Source organism: Neovison vison, chromosome 3 (assembly GCF_020171115.1).
Source record: "Neovison vison isolate M4711 chromosome 3, ASM_NN_V1, whole genome shotgun sequence".
Classification (NCBI taxonomy): Eukaryota; Metazoa; Chordata; class Mammalia; order Carnivora; family Mustelidae; genus Neogale; species Neogale vison.
The window spans coordinates 166,799,876-166,824,403 of record NC_058093.1 but is presented as its reverse complement, the minus strand read 5'-3'; the positions used below and the strand labels follow the sequence as shown (position 1 = coordinate 166,824,403).

General features: G+C 39.7%; 1 protein-coding gene across 1 annotated transcript in view; it reads right to left on the bottom strand.

Moving 5' to 3' along the window:
* CDH2 (cadherin 2) overlaps positions 1-8,949 on the bottom strand; it is a 212,181-nt gene extending 203,232 nt beyond the window's left edge. The window contains exon 1 of the mRNA XM_044243233.1: positions 8,872-8,949. Within this exon, the coding sequence (XP_044099168.1) occupies positions 8,872-8,931 (60 nt within the window). The 5' untranslated portion in view covers positions 8,932-8,949. The remainder of the gene's footprint in view (positions 1-8,871) is intronic.
* Positions 8,950-24,528: the final 15,579 nt, after the last annotated feature.

Below are 24,528 nucleotides of genomic sequence, written 5' to 3'. Positions count from 1 at the left end.
GGGAGGGGAGCCAAAGGAGGTGCAAAAGGTTAATATTTTGGCCACACAAAACACATTTTTTTCTTTATTTACTGGACCAGAAAGCCATAAAGAATGAACTTCAGACTTTGAACTATTGTGTTAACCAATTAAGACAACAAAAGAAAAAAAAAGTAAAGTCCTCACAGTCTCTAGTTTATGACAGATTTATGTTAAGCAGAGGGAGTGGATTATATCCCCTTTAAACTTAGTAAAATTAATGACTTTTTAGTCATTTATTTCAGAGTTCACTTAACAGCTTCCCAATGAACCAAGAAACATTTTATTGGAGATTATGGTCAAGCCAAGTGAATCCGCCCAGTTACAACAGGTCAAATTACAAGCAAAACAGTTCTAGGCTTTCTCCTTGGCAAAACAAGGATTTGCCAGAAAACACTGTCCCTCCACAAAGCATTCGTGTGAATCTGCTTTACTAGTTCCTTTTGAGATGCAGACATATAATTTCATTTTAGGAGAAAAAGTAATTCCGATGATTCAAACGTGGAAAATGCGCCACTAAACCTATTTCAAAATTCGGTGATTTAGTCTCTTGAATTTATTTTCACAGGAAAGAAGCTGAAAAAACAGTATCAAAAAAAGAAAAATAAAAACATGCATAGCCTGAGGGCTTCTAGGTTCTTAGGAAGTATCAAAAGTGCTAAGAATTCGCGCAAAAAAATTATTTTTGAGAACTTATCAGCATGTTATTTGTTGATCGAGACAATCTGAAGAACATTATAAAATGGATTACGAATCATCTCCCTACGATATTTTCTCCTTTCTCTAAGAGAACATATTTTAAAAAAGGAGTGAAAATCCTAACCAAGATTTACATTTTGGCTTCAGAAGCCAAAATAATTCAAAGTATTTAAGGTCAAATTAATAGAAAATATAACTCAGAAGCTCACTACTTAAAAAAAAAAAAAAAATCTTATCAACTCGGCAAAGAGGAACTGAAATTCCTCTCTAATGCGATATTCATTCCTTGAGTACCATTTTATTGAAAGGGTCCCAGTCCGCAGACGGAGGATGAGAACCATGTGCTTTGTAGTCAGGCTCAATCTACTCTAACAGATACCATTCACTCTGGATTCTCAGAAAAACCACTCAAACTGAGTTCCACTTTCATCATCTCTAAAATGGGAATTTTATTTCACAGGGTTATGGATAATTAACTGGGATAACATAATCATTCCCTTTACTGAAATTAAAAAATATATTATTGTAAAGGTTTAGTATTACCAGACATTAGTTTAAAAAAAAAAAGAATTCAGAGAGGTGGCAGCAAATATTAAAGTTTTAACAGTTTTCTCTGGTGTATGTGCTTTTCTGAGTTACATGAATGACCTACTGAGAATTAATAAAAATAAAATAAATTGGGAGATGTCCTAAAACTGCATATGAGGAAAAAAACCTGAAGGGCCAGGCTTACAACCGTTACTGAAAGCAGTAACAGAAAAGTTCAATATTTAGGAGCACCTGGCTTGGTTCAGTCAGTAGTGTGTGTGACGCTTGACTTTGGGGTCCTCCATTTGAGCTTTATGTTGGGTATAGAGACTAGCTAAATAATTAAACAAACAGACTTTTTAAAAAAATTTCAATATTTAATGTAACAGAAGAAAGCTGAATAAACACAAAATTTATTTTAATACTGAGGGGAAAATGGCCATTTCACATTTCCATTTCCAGTAATTTCTGGAATAATATTCTAAGACATATCCCTTCAATTAACTTTTTCTTTTTTTTTTTTTTACAAATACCTTTAACTAATACACTGACACATTAAATAATATATCAGAATGGGGGAGAGGGAATCTGGATACAAATATTTTCAATTATGATGATCAAGTAAGCAATTATTTTTAAATTAACACAAAAACCAATATTAAAACTAAAAATATATAAATACTCTATGGTCAAGTAAATTTTTAAGTTGACATAAAAACCAGTATGAAAATTACAATAATAATATATTATTACTCCAGCACTTATTATTTTTGTTATATGAAGGTATATTTTGTCAAAGAAAATCGAAGAACGGATCATGGATCAAGCAGGTCTCCAAGCACATCTCTATATGATTGTCATATTATATTTATAATAGCACTTCCTTTTAAGTAGCTCAAGCTGTTTTAAAGGCATTATACAATTAATTTTCCAATGCTACTTGGGAAAAACCCAAGTTAAACGGTTTATTTAATCAAGGCAGTAGACCAGAACATCTGATTCCCATATTAAATATTCTTCTGTACCTTATGTTCTAGATAGTAGTAATAAGGTGTTTAGACCACACTTTTGCCACCAGAAATAGAAGGAAAAATGAAATATTCAAAGGAATGTAAGAGATATCGCAATTGTTTAACGAACTAATGTAATCCCTCAGGCACAAATAACTCAGCAAAGTATGGTCATTTTATGATGCAACATGGAACCGATTCTATTATTTAACTACCCAACCTTCTTTAGGCCTAGTTGTAGCTCAGCCTGCTATAGGTTGTTCTCAACACAACGTTAGGATGTTCTACTGTTACTTTAAGTCATCTTCATCCTATTTGTACATTGTTTGATGTTCTATTCTATCATTATAGCTTCTACTACAGTCTTCATCCAATTTCTCCTCATTTGGAAGCCCTGAAGTCCCACTGGTCACATCCGCTGTCCATCTCTGATGCATTTCTAGGTACGTGACTGTGCCATAAACATTTGGTGGTTTAACAATCACTTTCTTGACCTGGAACTAGAACTAAAATGCTTTACTCCACACAGTAAGGGCTCTCAAATCTGCATGCATATTACACATGATTTATTAAATCAATTTCTACTAATGACATTCAGAGTTCAACAATCCAATTCTTTGTAATTACAAGTATTTTAATACATATCATTATACACGCATGCAAACATTTGATGTATGCATCATGGATTTATACATCATGACTATACATACATCATGATTTAGACATGAATATCATGAATACCCACATATCTGTAGAAAAATAACTTGCTAGGTCAATGGGCTATATTTTTAGTGCTGACCCATATCACTCAATTCAAAGGTTCTTGTGGAAGCCGTCTCCCTTCAAAGAAACACTGAAGTATAAAAGGAATAATTTTTATTCTTAGTAGTATCATATTCCCCTTTCTTTAAGTCTAACCCCCCAAAATAGTTTACTTTTAGTGGTAAAAGCAGCACTGCCAATGAAAAAAATTATTTTAAAAGTCAAGCATATAAAAAATACAGATGACTTCTAACCTACCATATATAATAAACTATTGTTGATGACCTTCAAAGTGATATTCTACCACTCTGAGTATGTGGAAATCTTTGCATTTCAGGTTAAAAATTAAAGTCATTCCAAAGTCTTTGAAAAGGAGTCATCTGGGGGACTTTTTTTAAGGAGCCCCAAGAGTCCCAGAACTGGAAAGTGCCTTAAAGATCAACTAACCCAACCAGGCCCAGTATTTTACTGTTGAGGAAAATGAGGTCATGAGAGTTTAAGGGCATAAACTACATCTGGACTAGATTAGAACCCCAGGTTCTTCCTGCCCTTGACACTAGCTCTTGCCCTTGACACTATGTAACATCAGCTCATTTGCACAGAACAAAATTACTGCACCTTTGGTACCCAAATCACCTTGATGGCAAACACAAGGGTGTCAGTTAACTATGGATTGACTTCATGCTAAATTGTGATAAATGTTGCAGGAGATAGCAACCTTCAACATTGGTTAGATAACAACCTTCAACATCGGTTAGATAACAACCCTCAACATACATGTTGTACATACACATACACACACACACACACACACACACACACACAACCCAAGGTCTTGTGGACTTCTCTAAGTATAAGGGAGGCTCAGACAAGGAAGTGCACTGAGTATGAAAGAGAATGACCAAAAATAAGAACTGAGAAGCATTTATTTATAACCCAAATTTTCCTTTCAAAAACTCTGTTGTAACACAAATCATAATCTTTAAATCCAAATCTTTTAAAAGGTCCTATTTAGCTCCGGAATTCACCTTCTTTGACTTTAAAGACATCCCTCTATCTAGGCAGAAGACACAGCTCTAACTAAAACATTCATCTGTATATACCTCTTCCTTGGAATGAATAGGGTTGTTTAATTAAAACTGATCTACATTTAGTTAAATACACAAAGACTAGCATCTGTTCAAATTAACTGATATAATTTGCTATAAAATTAAAACAAAAATAACTTTTTGGTAGGAAAAGACAGAAATGTGAAGCATAATGATCTGTTGATACAAATTACATTTCAACTTACAGTTCTTAACCCAACTTGAAAATTCTTAGGTTTTTAGAGGGTATACTAATGGCAGATATGAAATACTCAAACAACAAAACCCAAACTCCAAATCTATCATATTTTTTAAATGGTTGATAAAATTCACCACCAGTCTGTGCAGTGCTTAAACTTGATTACTTTTTGTATTTGAGCCAAAAGAACAAATTTGAATAATGTTAACTTGGGCAAAACGGTAGAGTATATACACAAACACTACATTTCTTAAATTACATCTAGGATTTTTCTTTAAAAATCACTCTTCTAACTTAAGAATATCCCTTTTAAAACAGAATGGGGATTTGAGTTACTTGGGATTTTTTTAAAGGCATTTTAAAGAAAGATTAACTGTTGCTTTAAGTCTTGACATTTCCTGATTAATAACCTAAAGCTTAATGAGGCACAACATATTTAAGAATTGAAAATTTTTAATGAAAAGGGAAATTAAGGACAGTTTGGTGCAATACACTGTCACCAAAATAATCTGTTCCAGGAAGACTTTAGTCTCTTTATGAAAAAAAATACAATCTAAAAAGAACTTCCTCTTAAAATCTGAACTTTTAGAAGAAGGTCAGACCAGACTTCAGGAACGTTTGAAAGTCAAAAAGTACAACCTGTACATAAATTCTGAACTTGCAATTGGGGCTTAAAAAATTATATAGAGAGATGGATATAAATTATCTATCTATCTATATCTCCATGCACATATATTTTTTAAATGTGTCCATAAAATATTTTAGAATGAACAAATTATTATTTTTCAAATCACACCTAGGATGCTTGCATTGCACCACCTATGAATAATGACCACATACCACAAGATAAGAAAAGGGCAAAGTTATGAATAACTAGGGCCACTAAGTAGAATAAACTGCGAATACCAACTATGTTGATTCTCCTTACTCTCACAATAAGTTGTTACAAGACACATGAAAATCAAGTAAACATTGAGAATAAATATACTTTATATCTAACATGATTACTGCATACTAGATTTCCCACATCCTAAAAAAAAAAAAAAAGCTTCTTCTTATATGTTTCATGTATTGAATATTAAGCCTTTCAAAGTGTTTACACCTAACAGATGAAAATCACGTATGGTTTATGCCATCTATTTTCAGACTTCCTCACCGAGGGTTGAAAGCAGGACCTATGTGATAAGACTAAGAATCCAGAGTATCTATAAACATTAAGGTGATGTCCTTGATGCTTCATAACCAATACAAGTATATTTGAATTGGAACAGTGGAACTATGCAATTAAAGTGTGAACTAGAAAAACAAAGCAGGTTTCTAGTCTAGTAATTACTGGGTAGGGTTTAAAAATAAAATTGATTTTTTTCTTCTCTTTATTATTATTATTATTATTATTATTATTATTTTGGCCTGATGATAAATCTCTTGAAGTCTTTGAAAGTCACTTGTATAATTTAAAAGGAAAGTTTGTCCTAACTTTGTGAAATCCTTTGACCCCTGAAATTTAATGGTTAAATTTGACTTTTTTGTTTTTAGTGCAAAAGAAAATGCTAATGCCATAAGTTAAAATGAGGTAGAATTAGAGAAAATCTTAAAGCTGAATATCATAATGTGCAAAATTCACTAGGATTGTGTAAATATAAGTTAACAGAAGTAAACTAATAAAGAATTTCTCAAAGTAAAAATAAAAGTGTTCAAAGTACAACAAGGAACACTTCAGTTAACACATAAATGCTTAAAGTCCTATTGAATATTTGTTCTTCTTTAATCGGTCTGAAAAAATAAGGCTGCTCTGCATCTATACTAATAACCTATTCATCCTCTTTCCTAAAACTCTTGTCTTCTTCGTCTGACCTTAAAAAAAAAAAAAAAAAGCCTTGAATAGCAGATGACTGCAGAGGGGCCATTTTCACCTTGCAGATACATCTTTGTTATTCTGGTGTGTAAAGCAGGCCATTAGCACGAAGTCATTTCTAATCTCAGTTGTACAATCCACATGGCGCATTTAACCCTAAAACTCATGTTGCATAAACCACTGTTCTTTCACTCCTAATGACCTTGCAAATCATTCAGTGTGATGGCTTAACTTGCACCCAGGAATCAGGAAACCGCTAAATAACTTGCTGACAAAGTTATAATTTCCCTTTTCCTGAGGGTTTACAAATGTCAACATGACATCTGTCTACAAGAAACAGAGAAAGAAGATGGGATGATAAAGATAAGCGCATTTTTTTTTAATGCTTTAGGAAATGACTTAGAAAGTTCATACCTGACTTAAGGCAGATGACTAAGAGAAAATGAGACTGCTCCAGTGATACCACACTTAGTCCCACGATATGAATGACCAACAAATGTCTCCTCCTGACCTAACTTCACTGCAGCTTTCAATTAAAACTTACTTTCAGATCAAAAAGTTAGTGAACATAAAACCATCTACCGCTGGTTTCACACTCTGAAAATTTATGAAAAGTTGTTTGTAAATTAGTAAAACCACTCAAGGATGTTCAAAATTAATGATTTTAAAATATGATTTTTTTATCAATGGCATTTTCTTTGTTGAAAAAAAAGTAAAATATCTGATGTCCATAGAATTCTTGAGTTTATCTTGCCCTCCCCCTAACTTCAAACCACTGAAGTAGCATTTTTTTTCCTTCCTTTCCCTTCAGCCTAACCCCTTTAGTAAACCCTATTTGAAAAGAAGAAACAATAAATGAAGTGACAGGAGGTGAGAGAATGAGGACTGCGCACTCCAAGAATAAAGGGCGGTTTTATAACAGGAGATACTTTTGTTAGTAAGTGACTGACGGGTCTCCTCCCCCAGTTAGAAGAAATTCCATCCACTTCTCAAAACTGCAGAGACCAAAAACGTCTAGTCTAACAGTTCAGAAACCCCAGAGTCAGGAGAGCCGAGGGGGGCGGACTGGCGAGTGGGGGAAGGGGAGAGAGACCAGCAGGAGACGAAAGAACAAAAGGAGAAACCCAAGAAAGAAGAAAAGACGGGACCCGGGCAGCCACGGAGTCAGGGAGAGAGAGCGAGAGCTTGAAAGCGGGAGAGCACGACCTGGGGGGAGAGAGCGCGGAGCTGGGCAGGGCGCGCCGCTCCACGGCGCACCATGGACAGGGCTCCAGCGGCCTCTTGCCCACATCCCTCTAGGGGGCGGCGGGAGAAAGACCTAGACCGCGGGCGCCGACCCCGTCCCGCCCCCGGCGCCCGCAGTCCCCCACCCCACCCGCCGCGGCCGGAGCGCGTCAGGCCCTGACCCGTGAAGACCACGGAGGGGGGCGATCCGCACCATCTGTCCCAGCCCGGGCCACCCCCGACGCAGCGGCACTTCCGAGCCGCGCCCGCACTTTTCAGAGCTGCCACCCGCCGGCCACCCCCAGCTGCAAGGATGAGCAGGGGGCCCCTTGGGCGGATTCCCCCGGAGACCCTGACCTGCATTCAGTGCGGACACGCCCTCTCCTGCAGCCGCTTTGGAACCCATCCCCTGCGGGGGCCCATTCAGAACACCCCCCCCCCGCCCCCGCTCTGCCCCAGCTCCGCTCGGGGGTTGCGGCTGAGGAGCGCGGCGTCGCTTCCCGGGACCCCGTGGGCAGCCGGGAGGGCCCTCGGCATGTCCTCCGGCCGGACGCCACGGGAAAGTTGGGCGGTCAGCCGGGCTGGGGACCGGTGGCGCGGAGTGGCTAGGAGACTGAGACCTGCCTGGAGCAGGTGCTTCCTGCCGCGGAAAAGCCTCCTAGTACCGATTCCATGAAGAGGCTGTCTGGCGCTCTCCCGAAGGCGTGAAAAGTGCGGAGGCTCCTCGCGAAGGCGTCCCTGAGGACGCACGCAGGGGAGAGAGAGAGGACAGAGGGAGAGAAATAATAGCCGAGTAACGGAACTTCTCCCCACCCGCCAGGATAAGGGGCGTGCGGGGCAGGGGCTGGGTGCGGAGGCCCCGGCCCGCAGACACTCTTCGGGGCAGGGGGACGAGGTTTTCTTCCAGGTGGGACCGAGACAGAATACAGTGAGGGCAAGAGAACAAGAAGAGAAAGCAACTCTGGGTTGGGGTAAAGACAATAGGACAGTGGAGCCCTCGGGCACCGGGAGGCGCGCGGGTGCCAGGGTGGGGTGGGGTGGAGGCACGTCCCGTAACTAAGACACCAGAGTGAGAATTTCTACTGCAAACTCGCGACCCATCCCTGCGGAAATAAACAAAAAAATTGGAGCAAAGTGCAAAGCGAGGAGCGAGAAGCGTAGAAAACTGCAAAACCTGGGAGCTATCCTGCCTCACCCTTCTGCTGCCTGGAGATACCCCCTACAAGCTCGCCTGGCCCGGAAGGAAGAACAGAGGGAGCCGGCGATCGGTCCCTTCGGGACGGAGCGGCGCGGGAAGACCAGCCGGCCCGGCCAGCCCTGCCCCTGCGCCCGGCCCGAGCCTCGTGCCTGCGCAGCTCCCGACCGCGCGGTGCGGCACCTCCCTTCCCGGGTGCGCAGCCTGGCCCCGCAGCGGCGCGGGGAACAAAGGGACCCGGCGCCGCCCGCCCCACCCCGCCCGCGGCCCGGCCCGCGAAGACGGCCGCGTACCTGAAGCAGGGCCGCCAGAAGCGGCAGCAGGGTCCGCGACGCTCCCACTATCCGGCACATGGAGGCGGAGAGGGGCCGAGCGAGGAGCCGGAGGCGGCGGCGGCGGTAGCAGCAGCGGCAGCACCAACAGCGGCGCGGAGAGACGGCTCCAGGCAGTTTCCACCCCCTTCCCTTCCCCTCCCCACCCCACCCCCTTCACCGCTGCTCTCCTCTCCCCGCCAATGGAGAGCGAGCTGATGACAAATAGCGGGCCGCGGAGTCCGCGGGACTCGCACCAGGAGTAATAAAACAGACCGAGAGATCAAGGAGCTGGGGAGGGGGCGGGGAAGAAAGCAGGCGTGCGTGTGAGGGTGTGAGAGAGAGAGGGAGAAAGAGAGAGAAAGAGAGAGTGTGTGTGCGTGTGTGTAGGCGGCCGCGGTGGCAGCGCAGGCGGCTAGGCTCCGGCCCTAAAGCGCAGCGGAAGCCGGGAGGGATGCAGGCGGCGGGGACCTTGGCCGGTGTAGGATGCGGAGGTGGAAGTGGAGCGGCTGGCGCTCCCGAGGAGCTCCGCAACGCGAGGTTTCGGGCTCCTGGCTTTGCTTCCTCTGGGTCCTCTCTCCAGGGCCGCTCTGCAAGACGAAGATGCCGAAGAGAGCGCCACGGGGAGGGCGCTCCGGGCCGAGCGCGCTGCGCCCACAAAGGGCAGCAGTCCCGCCAGCCGGCGCCTCCGCTGCGTGGGGGCTGAGGGCAGCTTTCCGGCTCCCCTTTCCGGCCCCCTGGGGAGTTGGAGACTGTTCTCCGGCCTCGGCCGCGCGGGGGTGAGGCCGGGGCCGGCGCGGCCGCTACTGCCGCGGCTCCGTCCCGCGCAGCTGCCGCCGCGGCCGCCCCTGCTGCTTGCGCGCCGGCACCCGCCTGCCGGTCCTTGCTCGGCGCCGCTCACTCGCGCGCGCCGCCCCACCCCCTGTCGCCGCCGCCGCCGCCACCCGCGCACCCCGCTCGGCCTCCGCGAGCGCGACCGACGCGAGCCGCAGCCGCCGCCGCCGCCACTCTCCCCGCGCTCGCCGCACGCGCTGCCAGGCTGCGCGGCCCTCTCTCCTCTCCTCTCCCTCCCGCCGCCGCCGCCGCCGCCGCCCTCACCCCCGCCTCCCTCCTCCGCCGAGCTTCCCCGCCCGCGTCGTGACCAATCGGAGGCCACCGAGCTGCGGCGGTAGCCGGCCAGATCCACGGCAGCCGCCCGCCCCCGCCCACCCCCAAGCACCCCGTTTTTGCTGCAGCCCGCGGGGGGTCGCCGGAGGGAAGTCTGGGGTGCGCGGAGCACCGCCCCGGCAGGTGGAGGGGCTGCGGGCAAATAAAATAACTTGCACGGGAACTTGATGGTTGGCAGGTTCCTGGTTGGACCGCGATGGGGAATCAGAGATTAGGAAAGGGGAGAATGTCTCCTAGGTAGCCTAACACACGCTATTTCTGTTTTCTCTTTTTTTTCGAGATAGATTATTTTTCCTGGTAGGGGCAGACACAGCACACTGGCGACGCAGGCAGAGCCCATCCTGGCCATTGTTGTCTGAGGTGCTTGCCTTGAGCCACCTGCGGGCCAGGGAGGGCGGAGGCCGCGGTTTCTCTCTGGCGCTCCTACTTCTCCCACCTTTGCGAATGTGCTGGAACAGCCCAAGTTTTGTGTTCTTGTTTCCTTTTGTTTCCTCTGAGAGTTTGAGTGCGTGTTATTTTATATGAGGTCTCCCGTTTTCTATTTCTAACTCGTGAGCATACTCGTGTTCACAATTTTTAACACACAGTTTCAGGGAATTTGACTTCTTCCCTACACCACCTCCAACAAAATCAACAAAGAAAAACAGAAAAGAAAAAGAGAGGGGTAAACAACCGAAAAGCCAGAACTCGCTGTGAAAATAAGATTACCTAAAAGAGAAAATGACTGATAGTTCACAGTAGAAAACATTTGTTCCTTTCCTTAAGGCATGAACTTGGAGTGGTACACAAAAAGTGAGAGACTTTACAAGTTTAGGTCACAAGCATTTGTGGAATAGAGGGAGGGGTGAGGAGTAATTGATTTTGGCTACATAATACATTTTTTCCAGAATTTATTTATTTGTATTTTTTATTTATTTATTTTTATTTTTTTAGGTTTTACAGGTTAAATAAAAACACCGGTTCTTATTTAAGCGTTTCCACACTCTGGAGGTCTTGGAAATTCGTTGCAGTTAATGAACATTATTCTACTTTGGGTAACTGAAGTACTAACTGTCAGCTAACTAATTTCTTTGACATGAGTGATGCAGCTTTTAATAATGTACTATTGCTGGCTAGGCTTTTAAAAATTTAATATTCATAGGGAGGCTTATTCAATTTTAATTAAAACATAATATTGTAGGCCATTTTTAAAGTGAATCTCAAAAATATTTCCCGGATTTTCTTCTCAAAAAGAATACAGAAGGTCATGTTAATTAAATTTAGGGATAAAAGGCTTGGCTTGTTTTTTTCTTTTTTTCTTCTTTGTTAAATATTATTGTCACACTATTGCTAATCTGCCTAAAAGTTCTTGTAATAAGGTATTGATAAATTCCACTTTCCAGGAGCCATGCGTAATAGTAAAACATTCAGTAGCAAGATGGAGATATTGTTTGTCTTATTACCAAGTAGCGTTTGTAGATCCCATCTTCAGAATTAAGCTTTGATCCTGGACATGAGACCTTAGTTTATATCCTCCCCACTCCCAGCAGTAGCCATTGATGTTTATTGCCATTCTGATTAATTTAAAGTTAGAGGAGATTTCAGCATGAGTAACTCTATTGCTTGTTAGTATTATTTGCAAAAAGCTTTAAACATCATGCCCCTTATAAATTAAACTCTTATTATGACTTCAAAATCTGCTTTGGAATGCCTGTTAGCTAACTAATTCTCTGATTCCAATAGGTTTTGATCATACAGATAAGAACTTGCTGCATTTTTTTCTTTTTTAAATTTGGTCCAACTTGTGTGCCTCTCATTTTTCAATGGTTGTGAATTGCTTTGGAAACTTGCCTGAGATTAACTTGACCACGTGGTCAGCCACATCTTGCTAATCAGCCTTTTATCACAAGAAGGAATAGCCTAGTCAAAAATCATGTTATTGGAGACTTTGTGCATCTACTTGATGTTAATAAAATTAGACCCAGTGTTGAATTTGGCATCATAGTTAAAATAATCTAATGGGGCCATTCATTTCTCTGGGCAAATGGTGACCAAACTCTTGGATTTTTAGCCTCGAATCACAACATTGTCAGTCAGAAGATTAACTTTCCATCAGCCTGCAGAGCTCCAGGGCTGCAGGGGAGCTTGGTAGTGACCCAGGGAAACAGCCAGGTGGTAGGGAAAGGGGAAGAAGACAAGAAAAAAATAAAAATTAAAGCTAGGCTCGTACACTGAAAAATCAGTCTAATCCTTTTGATTTCTGGCCCGTGGGCTGCTGCTGATTTGCTAAAGAGGTCTGCAAATAAGTATGTGCACCAAGCATTGTGGACACATGAGTAAACGACGTGTCCTGCACACATAGGTGGTTTTCACAAGTATATAGATACCATGATGATTCATTTTTAAACATTTATTTCAAAGTAAAACCATAACAATTTTTTTTGTGTGTTGGTGCATTTTCTCAAAGAGGAGATGCTAAACCTACAAATACATCATTCGAGTATTTGTATGAAAGTGTCCTCATTTTGAAAACAAATGACAATAGTAGTAGTCTATCTGTTGTACCCCCACCTGCAACCTCCCCTCCCCGCCCATACCACACAGCTCCCAGGCTCCCAGACTGGAACCAGACTTGTCTTTACCCTACTCCTGGATTTTTCCTCCTTCTCTCCCAACCCTCATGGCAAGCTGGGATTGTCCCTTTTTCCTTAGGCAGTGGTCCTCACACTGCAAGTTTCTCCCCAGTTAGCTTTAAGGGTATTAAAGCTGACCTTCTCTGGGTTATACCCCAGGTTATAGAGTGATGGAATGTTCTAAATTAAAGTTAAAGATGATCTGTGCAACCCCCTTATTTTCTAGGAGCACTGAAGCTTAAAGAGGTACACAAGGCTACCCACTGGCAAGCAGGGAATCCTGATGAGACACGGGCTTTCTTACTCCCAGTCTTATCTAGGCTCTTTACATTAAAGAGTCCCTTTTAACTCTAGAAAAATCAATGATATGGAATAAAAGGAAAGTTTAATAACAACAAAAAAAAAAAAAGGAGAAGAAGAAGAGAAGAAAAGGGAAAGGAAGGAAGGAAGAAACAGAAAGTTTCATAAGGCTGGGCATTTTTCCACTATTTCTCTTAGCTATTTTGTTCTCTGCAGTATAAGTAACATAGGGCTCATAACTGCTTTTCTCCCTACAGGTCTCTGTTTCCATGTGCCATTTTTAGTGTGGTCATCTCACTGTATTTAGTGTGATTCAAAATTAGTTGTCTCAAAATTTATATATTTTCTCTCTTTTTTTTCAGAATTTATTTATCTATTTAGAACAAGAGATAGGGAGACTGGGGGGAGGAGCAGAGGGAGAAGGTGAGAGAAAATCTCAAGCAAGATTTTCTCTCTTTTTTTCAGAATTTATTTATCTATTTAGAACAAGAGATAGGGAGACTGGGGGGAGGAGCAGAGGGAGAAGGTGAGAGAAAATCTCAAGCAAAATCTCAAGCAAAATCTCAAGCAAATCTCAATCTCAAGGTGAGAGAAAATCTCAAGCATGGAGCTCAATGGCAGGGGTGGAGGGGCTGGGAGTGGGGGCGGGTGGCTCTCTATCCCAGGACCCTGAGATCATGACCCAAGCTGAAATCAGGAGTCAGACTCTCAACTGACTGAAACACCCAGGCACCCCGTCAAAATTCCTATTTTTTATACAATCTGGCTGCTGAGTACAAACCAGCCCTTCATTTGGTACTCAGTCAGAGAATTCATCATCTGTTCCAATATTAGAAGAAAAACTTGGGTTTTTTAAATCTACTCTTGTTTGGACATATTATTTACCTTGCTTTCTGTCTTTCCTTTTTAAAAAATGTATGTATGTATGTATATATATATATATATTTTTAAGTATTTGAAAATCCAACTCAATGTTTCCATGGAAAATATAACCATGTAAGTAACTTGGACTACTTATGGTCATGTAAGTGAATAAAGGAGTTGTGCATTTCCATGACCAGGGAGGTAATTTACAAGCATCCTTTATATTACAAGAAACACCCGTCCCTTTGCCCCCCCAAACTATCCCTTTCTGGAAGCTAGAAGGGTATAATAAACAGAGTATGGATTTGAATTCAGGTGGACCTAACTATGAACTTGGGTGAGTTTCTCAACATTTCTAAGGCTCCTTTTCATTATCTCTAAAATGTGAATAATATATCAGTATTTCTTAAGAAAGCTTGATATGAGCAGAGTGGAACACAGTAGGGACTTGACATTTTATCTATATGTGTATTAAATATTCTTACTTCCACTGAGGATTTGGAGTAGAGTTGCTGAGGAATCTCAGTGAATGCTCCTCTCACCTCCTCCAGTATTATCTGAAATTAAAACAAATAAGGCTTTGAATCAGAGTTTTATTCGGGAGTCACGAATTTTACAGAGGGACACGAAATCTCTATCATAAGCAGTAATGGCTGAATAAATATTCTACAGACTGACAAAAATAATAAATATTTGGTGGCGTTACAAGCTGCATAAAAACATCTGAGTATATGAAGTATAGTAGGAAATGATCTTCAATATTAATGTATTGATTTTGCATAAGAAAACAAATTCATTTTGGCATTATCTCATAAACTGATAATAGCAAGACCAGGACTAAGAGTTACTTTGCTTAGAATCTTTCTCCAGTAAACCTGACTTCTGTCATTTCTCAAACCACTTTCTATGTGTTCCCAGAGTCAAGATTTCATAGCTGATTTCAGAGTCCTGCTTGAGCATCAGTTGTATTTAAGAAAATATAATTTGCATGATCAAGAAATCTATCTTCTACATGGGAAGCATGGATGTTTATGGGATAACAACAGCACTTTGGATTTCTTAAGAATCAGAAGGCCTATTTCTCAAAATAAACGTATCTTCAGAAAATAAAACAAATCATATTGAAGACTTTGGTAACATTAGCTGTGCCAAACTTTTGCCCTTGTGTTCTTTTAAAAGCAAAGATCTGCCTTCCGGAAGGTTCTGAAATACAACTTTCAGTGTTTAGAGGATACTAAAACATATTTAGTATCTGAGCTTCTACTGACTCTGTGCCCTTTCCTCCAGTGAAATTGTAGGCAGTTGATAAAGTATTCCCGGGATGCAGGACATCACTGTTCTCCTTCTAGATCTTTGACTGGCTGAATAATCTTAAACACACCACTTAATTTCTCTGCATGCGTGTTTTCTTATCTGTAGATCCTAAATAATTCCACTTTCCTCACAAAATGCTGAGTAGTCTAACAAAATAATGTCAGTAAAGCCTATTTAGTTCTTTAGAGAAAAGTTGTAGATAAATACAAGGTGTTCTTTAACACTGTGGATTCATCTCTCATAAGAGGAATGATTGTTAGGTACCTAAAATTAAGTCACATTTTAATGATGTGGCATAACCAACAAGCTGCCTTGTGCTTATTAAATCCCTCCCCCCACTTATCCACAGATTTAAAACATAACATATTTATCCTTCCATTCCAAAGGCAACATATGCTCTTCCATAGATACTTAAGAAAATTATATTCAGTTAAACACACCATAATCACTCATAGATGACTTCTTACATTGCAATACAATCTGGGAAGATACTGTCCAAGTTTTCCTTTTAAACAGTGAATGTAAAATAATCAACCACAGACCCATTTATTACAGCATTTATAATGTATGTCACTGTGATTCATTTTTTCCATAGCTCAAAAGAGCTGAGTGATTATCATAAATAAGCATTTTCTTTCTGGGAGGTCTATTATTTTGAATCATCTTTGAGAAGCTTTTTCAAAAATATGTTTGCAGGAGATGGGAATGCTCTCACTTCTAAAGTTGTTAGACAGACCATAATAGGCATGTATTTGCATTCCCAAACTACCTTATCCAAGCTATATGAAACTTCAAACCCTTGGAGGCCTACTAGCACTTGGGATGTCTTCAGTCGAGGGAAGAGTTCTTTGAGGATTCTGGTCCTCAGGGCTATGAGGGAAGCGATGAACAGCTGGCAGGAACAAATGGGCACAGCTGGACATCAGAAGAAGGAAAAAAACTAAAGCAAACCTGAGGTTTGTGTTCTGTAATGAGAGGAGGGGCTCATGACGTGGACAAAATGTTGTCTATGGTTAACCCGCAGGACTGGGGCAAGATCATAATCTTAGTAATTGCTCAATATATATTTTTCTTTCAATTTTAGAAGTGAGTCATGCAAAATAGACAAACAAACAAACAAACAAACAACAACAGGGAATTTGGACAAGAGCATGGGACAGCCTTTTCCTTTTAGCATCCAGAAGGGTCACACAGCAAATCAACTGGTAAGTAACAGTCATCCAGGACAGTTCAGTCTGTCCTTTCCCGGAATTTGCACAGCTCTTGATAGGGACAAGTCATCATGAACAGTAAGAAAGTTTCACTCTGTGATGTTTGCTGGTGGGGATATGCGCTGCTATTCCCAATTCTCAAATTGTTACTTTAACAAATATTAAAAACCCATTATACTTCAAAAATTCCACCTCTTAAGTTATTTGTGTAAGGTTGAAAATAATATAAAATGGCTTTTTGTAATTATAGACTTTTTTAAATTGAAAATAAACTCTATCCATATGTTAATGGGATAGTTTAAGCTTTAACTGAAGAAGATGTAGGTTGGCTTCTTTTTCTTATTTTCTGGATATAGAACCTCACAGATTGGTCTTTAATTTTCTTATCTTTTTTCATTTTTTTCTATGTTCCCTGCCCCCCTACATTCTCTCTCTTTAAAATATGTTTTCTGGGAGATTTCTTCAGCTTTTTCTTCCAGGCTTTCTGTTGAGTATTTGTTCATATTTTTGACTTCCAAGAGTTTTTGGTTGTTCTCTGATAGTTTTTTTTTTTTTTTAAATAGAAACATGCTCTTGTTTCATAAATGGAAAAGCTTCTCTTATCTCTTAATATATTGTTTTAAAAGTTTTCTTCTGTTCCCTGAATCATCCTAGTTTACCCTCTGTTGCATTTCTTGCAGTATTTGTTTTTGTCTCTGTCTTTCGTGTCAGAGGCTTTCTTGGGCAAGGGGGTATGTTTAGCACACAGAATTTAACAAGATCCTTCCAGTTTTCCATAAGACATCCTACTCTGCCTCAGCTTTGCTTGGGGGGAAGAGTTCAGAGACCATCTCTAAGACGTCAACAACCTTCTTCTCAGAACTTCTTCTAACCGCTGTCCTTTCAACTGTGATGAAATAGGGGTTGTTACTCCACCTCTTGTACCTCAAGGCAGAAGTATATAAACTCCCCAGCTGAGATAGACTCAAGCCACACTGCACTCTGCTGGTGGCTTGACCTTACTTTTCTCTGTCTAGATTGAATCTGTGGCTTAACTCCTTGACAAAGTAAAGAAGGAGCCCTCAATGATTTTCGGAGATTAGGTGATTGCTGATACATTTTTCCCTGCCGGAGTTGGTCATCTAAAGATGAGATACATACTCTTCAGTCTCCACTGAGACCTGGATCTCTGGAAGCAGCTTAGGACTCCCACTGTGACCCAACCTTCCTGAAGTTCATGAAGGACACCCCCTGTCATTGGTCATGTTCTGTGAGAAATAGTGTCACCTTCATATATTACCTAGTCCCAATTCATTGTTTTAACACCTGTGGTTTTCCGCTTTAAAAAAAAAAATTCAAAATCCTCTATCTTCAACATAATATAAATAATAGTTATGGAAAACCAATAATAGTTATGGAAAACCAATAATAGTTAAGGAAAACCAATTCCAACCACATCATGTTGAAGCTGTATTGACCCCTGTGTGTTCACTTGTATATGCGCTAGCTAAAACAATTCAGAACAAAGTACTTATCTATATAATATGGATAGATTTATATTTCTAATAGTTAGTAATGAAATATACATTTACAATATTGGTAATCCAAACCTCAAATTTGGAGTAGTTGAGAAAGAAATACTTTGGTAACTAAGGTATCTAGTATAATTATCTTCAACCTTTTTTTTTTTTGATGCTTGTCACACTATATGTACTAAAAAATCCTAGAAAAAACATCTTTCATTGGAATGAAAGAATCAATAGGTGCCCTTAGTATACCTTGCCCCAAATATTGTGACAAATTCCTAGTGGGAAAACTCACACTTTCCCTACTAACATTCCTGCTATTGAGAATCACTGATTGAATATTTAATTCCTTTTCCCTTACACTTAGTATAAACGTTCTCTCATTCATTTTTAGTCTTATGAGGTTGGATTTTATCATCTTGTTATTCAACAATGTGCCATCACTTCACCTCATAGGGATTAACAAAGATTTTATACACATGATAATTTCAAGCTTGGAGTTAAAAGGGATACATTTAACAGATGTGTAGAAACTATTCACCATTTCACCAGAAGTTATAGTTCCCAAGAATTTCTCAAAAATTTATCTCTTCTCTTAAGAATATCCAGTGTATCTTATAGTAAAATTGAGTAGCTTACTATTTCTTAAAAGCAACATAGGAGAGGAAAAGCTTATTTTAGATTATTAAGAAAATAGTTTCCTTTAGAAAAGGGGCCAGGGACTTTTAAAACGATTGTGTCCAAATTGGATAATTTATCTGCGAATAGAGCGAAACACAAGACTAATACTGCAAGCCTTTTTCTTTTACTCTTAGCTCTACAGAAGACTGGCAGACTTGAGAGCATCTCTGCACAGACTCTAGAATTTGAAGGAAAAGAAACAAGGGGGAGGTGACAGGCTGGTGGGCAGGGAGAATCACGGTGAGTAGGAACACAGACTCTTGAGGCTTCAGTGAGAGTTTCAAACTCCACGTGCCTGGCAAAAGTCAGCAGTGAATAGATGATAAATTGAGATAGAACTCGCCTAAAGAGGGGTGCCTGGGTAGCTCAGTAGATTAAAGCCTCTGCCTTCAGCTCAGGTCATGATCCTAGAGTCCTGGGATCGAGCCCCACATCAGGCTCTCTGCTGGGCAGGGAGCCTGCTTCCTCCTCTCTCTCTCTCTGCCTGCCTCTCTGCCTACTTGTGATCTCTATCTGTCAAATAAAATAAATAAAATCTTTATAAAAAAAGAAAAAAAAAAAAGAACCCGCCTAAAGGAAAGCAGCCTGCTTGGATCTGAATAAGCAGGAAATTCTTCAGTTTGTTTAGCAGAGCCTAGAAAAAGATAACCCAAGACACTGGCTAAAAATCTTTCCCCTGTAGTACATGTTTTTTTTTTTTTCTCCTTGTTTTTGGTTTGTTTATTTTTAAGAATCACAAAAATCGACCTAGCTGCTTGCATGTTGCATACCATTAAGAAGTCATTTTGCATTCCTCTATAAATCCTAAAGTTTAAATTGTTGACAGCATCTCCTATAATCAATATGGCAAAATCAGATCATTACCAAAATTAAAGTAAAAAAAAAAATTGCTACTTATAGTTTTCTAAAGTTAACGTTAAAAAAAAAAAATACAAAAGCCTGCCCTTAAAAAATCTTCACTAAGGGGTGTCTGGATGGCTTAGTCAGTTGAACATCCAACTCTTGATCTCAGTTCATGTCTTGATCTCAGGGTCATGAGTTCCAGCCCCATGTTAGGCTTCATGTTGGGTGTGGAGCCTAGTTTAAAAAAAAAAAAAGATAAACTAAGCTCAAATAAAAATTTTTAAAAATCTTCATGAACACTAAAAAAACTCATGTGTGGTCCTCCAAAATGGTGCATAATTAATATTTAATAGTTTTCTCCAGAAATCAGATTCTTAGAACCTTTATGCAGTATTTCAAACATAAAAATAAATATTTTACATCTTTAGTTACCAGTTTCCCATTTTTTATTCCATTTAAAAATATTTGGTTTTGACCACAGTTTTCTTCCCTAAACATTTCTCTACCTTTGTCCTTCTTTGAGCCAAATTTAGAGCAAATACTATTTCTTAGCTCTGTGTGATTGGTGCTATTTTTAAAAATCTGTATATCTCTGAGTCAACTTGTGATATCTTAAAAACAAGCAAGTGAATAAAAAAAGCCATAAGGAGGGAGCTGGTTGGGAGGAAAGAGCAAGAAGATACAGTTGTTCACACTGTTGACTTTTCCTATGCTTTGCTAAAATGTCTAATCCTAGAACCTATGTGGTGTGATGTGGCCTTGCTCTTGGAACCAGCCATTAGGAGGTGCTCATGTTTTGAACAAACTTTTGAAAACTTTAAGGCTGCTTATTGTCTAGTTTTTATGTTTTGTAGAATTTATCTTTAATTTTAGAAATTTCATTTCACTTGAATTTCCCGCTTGTAAACATTGTCAGGCAGACGGCTCTGGAAACCGAAGTCATCCAATTAGGCCAAGAAACAAATGTTTCTATGGCATCTATCACCACAGAACACCAAGTGGCCCTTAGACAAACACATCAGGTTAAAAGAAAAACATGTATTTGAGAAGGAACAACTTCCCAGCTACTCTGCCTTCAGACAGATCAAGTTGATGATAATTGGTGTAGAGCAGTGGTCTTCAGGAAGTTTTCCCAAGGGCGGTATCTAATTTTGTACAATAGAAGGGTATGTTTGTATACTGAATATGCCTCCAGGGTATAGTCTACTTTCATAAAGCCGTTTCACAGCTATTTGTTATGGACACTGATGTGGGAAACAAAGGCAGGAAAAACATTATTAAATTTCCTTACTACCTACAGCCCACTGACAAGTCCTTGAAATAGGCAGAGTGACATTCCTCTAGGGACTCAGTGGCCTTGATGTTGACACTTTGCTAAGGGCAAAAGGCAATTCTAGCCACCCACCCACCCCCATTCTGTAAGTCTACTTTAACATATAAAAATTCCTTTATAAATGTCCTTATCTTTAAACCCCCAAGATACATGTTGGCAATCACCCACCCTCAAGCATATGGCCCACCAGATATATGTCTGAAGGGTCTCATGACTAAGGTCTTATTAGATGGTGGCAAATGACCTTTTCCCAACAACAGCTAGCCCCCTGAAGGTCCTGGAAACCTTGCTTCTAAAATTCCTTAGAGCCTTTTGCTACCCCAAACGCTCTCCCCACTTGAAAGTATATAATGGGCCACTCCTCATGACCCCAGTGTAGCTCTTTCTGCCTAAGGGTCCTGTCCCTGTGCTTTTTAAATAAAATCACCTTTTTGCACCAAAGATGTCTCAAGAATTCTTTCTTGGCTGTCAGCTTCAAACCCTAACATCTTCCTACACTGGACACTATTCAGACTGTTAACTATCTACTCAGTTTCCACCATCATTGCTTTTTATTTGCTCTGTCAAATCACACTGACTGGCTCCTTGACAAGTGTTTAGCAAAGATATGAACATGTATGAAACAAAGAAGACCAAAAGGCAGGCCAGGCCACCAGGAATCCTTGGAAGGTTTTCTTTGCCTCTGAGACATGGTTTGGAGGAGAGAGAAAAGGATTTCAGCTGGTTATTTGTAATAAAAGTTATTGTTAATAGTTGTCTGTACGAGTATAAAAGCTTTCGAATAGTGTGCATGAATTACTCAAATGACTTAACCATGGCTTCAGTGATCTCACATCAGTTATCAAGTTCAGTGTGACAATCAAACATTTATACTGAAACATTTTTAAAAAATTCTATATTAAGGAAAACCAATACACAAAATTTAAAAATTGTACAACTGATAAAATGGAGAGCCAGTTAAACAATATTGTTACCTGTAATTAATTCCAGATGAATAGGAACACTCATTTTACTTTCTTATCTTTGGCAGCCAACTCTAGAGTCATACCCCGTTGTGGTGGTGGTGGTGTTTTTTAACCCTACGCTGCATAGTATAGATCGCGACACCTACTGGCAGCATAAAATTTTGCACCCTAGTTCCATAAGACACTGAAGGCCCTTGCTCCTAAGATATGTATTTCAAAGATATTTCAAAGCTATGCTTATATTATGAGTCAATAATAAACTCTCCTTGGGGCGCCTGGGTGGCTTAGTGGATTAAAGCCTCTGCCTTCAGCTTGGGTGATGATCCCAGGGTCCTGGGATCGAGCCCCACATCGGGCTCTCTGCTCAGTGGAGAGCCTGCTTCCTCCTCTCTCTCTGCCTGCCTCTCTGCCTACTTGTCATCTCTCTTTCTCTCTGTCAAATAAATAAATAAAATATTTAAAAATAATAATAATAAACTCTCCTTGAAAAAAATGTATCTTGGAGCATGACTCTTGGTTTGGATAGGCAATATTATGCCGGCTTACAAACACTGCCCAAAACTTGGTGGCTCTGATTAAGAAAGGTTTAATTGGCACACACTACATGTCTGTTGCAAATTATTAGTGATAAAGGGAGATTGAAAGTCACTTCCATTTCCAGCACCACAGTTACCTACCAGCTTAATGTCCCCAGGAGACTCACAGACTGATTTGGGATATCATTTTTTGTCCACTGAGCAGAGTCTTTCTGTATTTGCATCAATTCTGTATTATTTTAATTATCACAGCTTTATCATATGCTTTCTGTATGGAAAGATTTATCTGTTCTTCTAATCATTCTTTTAAAAAATTATTTTTTATTCTTACCTGATTATTCTTCTGGGAGAAGTTTAGTATGTTTTTTGTTAAATTACCACAAATCACATTTGATCTTTGTTTGGACAGCATTAAACTACCAATTAATTTGTTAATAATTGTAAAATATTTAGTTTTCCATATATCTTTTATATCTTTCAAAAATACTTGTAATATTATTCATATGTTAAACATGTTTTATTAAAATTGATCCTTGGGATGTTATATTTTAGTTACAGTAATAAATGAAATTCCTTTACACAATTTTATTTCCACATTTGCTATTACTTACATATAGTTCTGCTGTTGTTTTGATAAATATCTTATGATAAGTAAAATAATTCTACACATTTTTCATATGATATCATTTTGCAGTTTCTTTAAACAAATCACTGTTCTGTATGTCTTGTACTGATAGCTCTTACCTTTGTGTCATGTCTTCCAGAACTGAACAAATAGTCTCCTAAAAAGGACATCATTATTGTTTGTGTCCATATTTAGTGACAGTCTTCCATGGGTTTAACCATGAACTATATCACAGTGACTACTCTTTTTTTTTTTTTTTTAAGATTTTATTTATTTATTTGACAGACCGAGACCACAAGTAGGCAGCGGGTGGCGGGGGGCGGGGGGAGCAGGCTCCCTGCTGAGCAGAGAGCCAGATGGTGGGCTACATCCCAGGACCGTGAGATCATGACCTGAGCCAAAGGCAGAGGCTTTAACCCACTGAGCACCCAGGCACCCCATCACAGTGACTACTTTTTAATATTGATGACATATTCTATGCCATTAATGTTTTCAAGAATTGTGACTATTGAATATTTTCAATGTTTTGCTCAAAAATTATGGTTGTTTTTCTTAATTAACATAGTGCTTCAATGTATTATAATAATAAATTATGCAACATTGATTCTTTTTACATTCCTGAAATAAGACCTACCTGATGAATTTTTTATACAACATCAAATTCTAGATTTTATTTGTGATTTTTAAAAGTCATATTTATTTGGACATATGTTGATATCATTGCCAGAATATGGTATTTTGTTTATTTCTAAAATACTGTTATATTGTGTTTATTACATAGTTTTATTTAATATTTGCTAATTATGTTATTAGACGTTTGCTGTTATTCTATTTTTCCAGTATTTTTCTTTTTAATTAATTTTATTACCTAGTTCTTTCCTTTTTAAAATTGATCTTATTTTCTTTTTCTAAAATTTAGTTTATTTGCGTTCTTCACAACACCTAGAAAATATTAACACATATGAATTCACTTTTGTTTGCCACTTTTGTCTTAATATTTTTATTACTTTTTATCTCTTCCTTGGTTCAATAGTTTTTTAGAGAAGTATGTTTTCATTTCAAAGAGGTTGAACCTTGTTTTCAGTAACAGAAGAATTTGTATTTTTCATTCTGTTGTCACTTAATATGGTGCATGATTTTGATTTCTTTGAATTACTGATATGTTTTTGGTTTGGTATCAATTTTAATACATACTTCTTGCATATTTTATATGAAAGAAAGTTACTAATAATGTCAAGAACTGTGAAAGGTTGAGAATTTTCCCCTCTTGATGGCTAACAAGTGAGCTTCCATGGTTGTGAATGTTGGGAGAAGACATGCAATTCCTGGGTCAGAAAGAAAGGATTTTATCACTTACAGCAGTAGTGGTAATGAGAGTATCATCATTTTTATGTTAGCTCGCCGTGTTGTGACTTCCATAGGACAAGGTAAAGAGGACAGGTGACCCTTACACACAACATGTTACAGAAGAATCCTGAGTTTAGGGAGCCTGATCATTTTATAAATGGCAGTAAGCATGCCTCTCCTTTGTTCTGGAGAAACACTGTCTCCATCTCCAAGACTCTAAGCAAACCAACTCTTTGCTCCGGAGGGAGACATTACCTCTCTCTTCCAAGGTTATTTTCTATAAATTGCATCCTTTTGTTTTGTTTTGTTTTAAGACTCTATGTGAGAGAGAGAAAA